This window comes from Frankliniella occidentalis, unplaced genomic scaffold (assembly GCF_000697945.3).
Source record: "Frankliniella occidentalis isolate FOCC.00 unplaced genomic scaffold, Focc_3.1 Scaffold22, whole genome shotgun sequence".
In the NCBI taxonomy this organism is placed as follows: domain Eukaryota; kingdom Metazoa; phylum Arthropoda; class Insecta; order Thysanoptera; family Thripidae; genus Frankliniella; species Frankliniella occidentalis.
The window spans coordinates 2358895-2364084 of record NW_026267152.1 but is presented as its reverse complement, the minus strand read 5'-3'; the positions used below and the strand labels follow the sequence as shown (position 1 = coordinate 2364084).

The 5190-nt window shown below is 61.4% G+C and overlaps 1 protein-coding gene across 1 annotated transcript in view; it reads left to right on the top strand.

Annotated features, from left to right (window-relative positions):
• LOC113217695 (homeobox protein homothorax) overlaps positions 1–5190 on the top strand; it is a gene marked incomplete in the record, with an annotated part of 173868 nt that overhangs the window by 97209 nt on the left and 71469 nt on the right. Inside the window, 1 exon segment of the mRNA XM_052264880.1 lies at positions 3794–3922. Within this exon segment, the coding sequence (XP_052120840.1) occupies positions 3794–3922 (129 nt within the window).

The window sequence follows — 5190 nt, the reverse complement described above, 5'->3', positions numbered from 1 at the left end:
AGGGGTTGGGGGAGCAAACACGGTTATTGTTATTTGAACTACTTGGGCCAGCTGTTTGTTTTGCCGGTGCGGTGCAGGCGGGCTGCGCGGACGGCTAGGGGAGGGACAGACCGGGCGGCGGGGGCCGGCGATTTCTTGCGCGTCATCGCACGTAATAACAACACGAGATCCTAATGGTAACAATCGGTCAGCGGGGGCTGGAGGCGCTGCCCGCCAACAAGCCACCCTCCAACTGCTACTCCCCCTCTTCCTTTTTTCCCCCTCGCCACTTTTTGACTCTTTGGTCAATTTTCCACGTTGCCTGGGTACCGCACTTGTGCAGCCGCAGCAGAGAAGAAGAACCGCGGGTCCTTTTGGTACAGAAAGATGATTGGTGTTGTGGTCGGCCTAGGCCCCCTGGCCGTGGAGCCACCCATGTGGCCCGGCGTCCATGACGGCTCCGTGACCAATGCCGTACCATTTGGATTTAACCATCGTTTTGTGGCGAAGGTGTTTTAACGGAACGGGGCCGGCGACCGCCTCGGCGACCGCCGTGCTGCAGTGGGTGCGGCGGTGCTTCAGGGCCATTTCATGGACCGCCACTTTCAATAGCGCGGAGGCCGAGGAGCCCGGGAGGAGCCCCCCTTGGTGTAATGGACCGCGCGACAAGATGCCTTTATAATAAGCTGGTGAACAAGTGTGTGTCCAGGGGGCCAAGGGCCCGACGGGCTGCAGGGCCTGCAAGTCACCCAGGTGGGGCCGTGGGGCCCCGACAGAGGGAGAGGAGCAGGAGGAACCCGCAGTCGGAGGTTTGCTGCTCATGCTTTTGTACTTCTGTAGCGGAGCATCGCCGTTTGCTCCCCGTTGCATTGCATCGTTCTGTTGAACCCCTTTTATTTTATTTTTCTTTTCCTTTTTTTGCTGCCCTCCATGGGCGCAACAATGGATGGTCTACTTTCTTTTCTCGATACCATAAGAAGCAGCTATCGCTAACAATGGGCCGGAATGGGCCGGTCAAACGCTGGGATAAGATGCCTTCCCGGCCTGTTAGGGTACTGACGAACAGGTACGCGGAGGGGGAAGGAGAGGGGGGGGGCGAGGTGCAGCTGAGCCTGAGCGCGGCTGAGCCGGAGACACTCGAAGGGGACTGATGAAACTAAAGATAGGCCAAGAATCCTGTAGAACAAAGTCAGAGGGCCATCGCCATCATCACTGCCTGGCGAGGCCCTGGAGGGGCCGGGCTGGCGGAGAGATGACGAAGGCGATTGGATTGGGACATTGAAACTGTTATTCCCAAAGTTGTCCCCTTTCCCTCCTGCTCCCCGGCTTCGACTTTCGGCTCCCTCGCTCCGGCTAACAGGGCCATCCGAGCAGCCCCGCGGGATGCCCTCCGGGATGCCCTGCGGGATGGAGGATGACAAAGTAAACAGTCGGAATGCGGTGGCCAGGCAGCCTCTCTTCTGTCGCAGTGTACGCCCCGCGCGCTGTGTGTGTTTTCGTGATGCTCGATCGATTAGCGGAGGGCGGGCGGGGTGGGGCTGCCGGTGGGGCGCTCTGGCGCGAGGGGCGGTGAGACGTGCGCCCGCCCCGCCCATCTTGACTCTATGAACGGCCACTGGAACCTGGACTTTAATTGCTGCGAAACTCCAAAGCAGTCGCGTTCACCCTTTGCGGGGTTAGGAAGAACTCAAAACGGCCAAGTTTTTTCTCCGTAATGACTATGACGACCTTTCTTACGCACATCATGTCAGTGAAGATAGTCGAGGGCGGGTGAGACATTTCTCTAGATAGGGCACATTAAGTGAGTAGAGGAGTAGATGTCTGTTTTCAAAGGACATCATTTAATTTGTTTGTTTTCTTCGAAAATGATGTAAAACGTTCATATACTTTATTGTTGAGCAGCACATGACAAAAGTGGGTTAAAATTCGAAAAATAATTTATCCGAAACCGTTAGTTGAGTTCAGAAGAAATTCACCCCTCGTTGGCATTCATTTCACGTTATGTGCTTGGTGTAGGTAGGCTGTGCGGTGCGCAGGCGTGCGGCCGGGTTGCCTACTCTCACGGGGTCCCCGGGAGGCTGTGAGCGGTTCGCAGAGGCAAGCACGCACCGGCACGGCTGCGTGCGGTCCTGCTGTATACCTAGAAACACTCGTCCTGCCGCTAGCGCTGCTGCCGAGAGTGAACGCAGCAAAACGAGAAATAAAATTTGGAGCAATGTTGTGGAGATGTGGTCGTGTGGTTTGTGGAATGGGGGGCCGAGGCCCGGCCGCGGTAGCGGCTCGGTATGGCCCGGTACGGGCGTATCGACGTGCCTGAGCTGCTGCCGCCCGGCCCGGCACAGCCCGGCGCATGCTGCTGGGCTGGGGGTGGTGGGTGGGAGGGACGCGCCCTACGATTGGAAGGGCTGTTGTCGCGGCCGCTCCCCTCCCCTGACTCAGCCCCGCCCTTCGCGGCGCCACGCGGCGCCACCCTCTCACTCCCACTCCCTGCTCTGCTGCGCCCGCTCTGCGCGCCACACTCCACCACGCCCCGTTTTATTTTACATTATTTCGCCCAATTCCGGTGCGTTGCGCGCCGGGGAGGTAGGCAACCCAACCGGCGTCTCTGCCTGTTTTTCGTAGTGTTTTTTTTGTCCTTCTTCTTTTTCGTTATTCCCGCGCTGCTCGCCCTTTGCCGGCCGCTCTTCCTTTTCGCGTCCGGCTCGACCAGGAACTTGGGCCCCGCCGCCGCCGTGGCGCTTTTGTCCTCTGTGAAAGGGTTGCCCGACGAGTCGTGGCGGGGCGAGGCGAGGCGGGGCGTCCGTGCAGAGTGCGGCTGTGATGGAATGGCGTCCGGGGCTGAGGCCGGCTGAAGCGGGCTGAGGCGGGCTGAGGCGGGCGCCGCTGCTGCTGAGCAGAGCCGGAGCGCTTAGCTGCTATCGCAGGCATCGGGGGGCCCAGCCCGGCCCGGCCCGGACACGGCCGCGGGCCCCGGGCGCACCTGAGCCAGTCCTCATATCTGACTTGACTTGCTCCAATAATGGAGGATCCGTGTCGGCCGCCAGCCCCGCTTTTATCATTGTATTTATTCATTGGGCCGCCCCGCTTTTATTCCCGGACAGGTCGGCGGCGGTCCGGCGGCAGGACCCGAGTGAGTGGGACCCGAGCGCGGCGACCCCTTCGGCCCCGGGCCGCGGGCCGCGGGCCCCGGGCCCCGCCTCGCCGTTTCACGCGTAATGAAGACCTGACAGTGGTCGAGACACAAGTGTCGCGCGAAAGGATCATAACAAGGCGAGCCCGTGCCGGGCCGGGGCCGGGCGGGTGATTTACGCCCTGTTGGGACAGGTCGGCGTGTGGGTGGAGTAGTGCGGGGGGCGCTGCGGGCTAATAACCAGGGACGGCCTAGGCGGGCCGCGGGCCGTTAGATCGGCGTCGCACCGCCGACACGTCTTGATGAAGGCCCGCCCCACCCGCCCCACCCGCCCCGCCCCGCCCCGGACTGGCCTGGTCGCACTGCGTTCAAGTTTCTCACGGGCGTCATCATGGGTGTCTGCGCGCGCCGCCCCGACGCCATTTTCCAGTTAGAGGGCGATAAATCTTTTTGGGGCCGTCCTGCCGGTCCTGGCGTTGCCGCCCGCGGCTGTGTCCGTGCGCCGGTCCTACGGCGGGGCGGGGCAGGGCGGGGCGGGGTGGGGCGGCCCCTACCCGCGATTTAGTGACCTGTTGAGGCCGTGCCTTTCAATCAGCGGGTACGATACCCCTCGGGTACACCTGCCGGCCGGCCGGACCCCTTTCGCTCTCTCTCGCCTAACGTTGCCACTCTTGTGTTTTGCAGGTAAATGGTGCCCGCGGCGGGAGTGGTCCTCGCCCGTGGACGCCCGGGCGGCGGCCAGTGAGGCGGCGCGGCGGGGGGTCCTCTACTCATCCGTATTCCTCGGCTCACCGGGCGGCGAGTACAACTCATGTAAGTACACCCAATTGCATCACGCCTTTTTATTCCAGTTTGATTGCAGTTTTATGGTGCATTTTATTGTAACGTGTGGCCGTAATGATTGCCGCTCCCGGGTGTGATGTCGCGGGGCGCTGGTGCCTCTGCTGCTGCTAGCCTCCTCGCGGCGCGCCCGCCCCACCGCGCCACGCCGCCGCGCCGCCCATGACGTCGCCATGGCAACCCGGTCGCTGGCACGCATGCGCGCGCTCTGGCGGCCGCGTCCCGAGGCTGCCGGGCTGCTGCCCCCACTCCGCGCGGCGCGGCCGGCGTTGGCGCCGCCTCTGCCGCTCTGGCCGCGCGGGAGCGGGAGGCGCTGGACGCGGCTGGACGCGGCCTGGACGGCGCTAGCGGCCGTACCGCGGCGGCCAATAGCCGGGCCACGCGGCCGCGGCTCCGCGCCAGCACGTCGCCGTCGAGCGCGAGGCGAGGGGGCGTCAGGACGCCGTCGTTGTTGTGGTTCCTCCCGCACTAGGTCGAGTGGCTCGTGGCTTCAGCGCTCCCGACCCCCCAGCCACGCGACCCGCCCGCCCACTGCCTGCAGTTGACGGCTTGGAAAATCAAGTGATGCGTTTTATACTCATCCCCTGTTCCCCCTCTTTCGCTCTTTCTGTTCTCGTCTCACCCTCCCCACTCTCTCTCTCTTACTAATTTGCTCTCGTTTTCTGTCATTCTCTCCCTCCGTCCCTCCTCTCTCTCCTTCTCCTCTCTCTCCCCATGTTTCCTTTTCCACACACTCATACACCTTATGCATTTCTCTTCTATACACACACATGGGAAAAATACTTTGATCTGGTGATCGGACTTTGTCTGAAAGGTTAAATAAGTAGAACTGTGCGATCGAAAATCCGATTATTACAACCAGTTGCTATGGTTGCTACTATCAGACACTTATACGATGACCTGGGTGGATTTTTGTTTTCACGACAACTAACTTCTGCTTTCGGATTTTTCGTTGAAGCTGTTGACTCAAACCTATATCGAGCAAGCGCTTGATCACCACGACAAAAGTCTGTATTCCGTGCACTCTCTCCTTTCACACCCTAGCTTTTGACCCTCGTCTGGCCCTTTGCCCCACTGCGCCGCGCCCCACCCCGCGGCGCTCAGAATCAAAACTAAACCGCACGTGAAATTGGCCCCGAGACTGACAATGACAGGCGAGGAGGGAAGACACTCGCACACCGTTTGGTGAATGCAGGCGGGGCGAGGCAACCCTCTCGTATGTGTGGGGGAGGAGGGGTGGG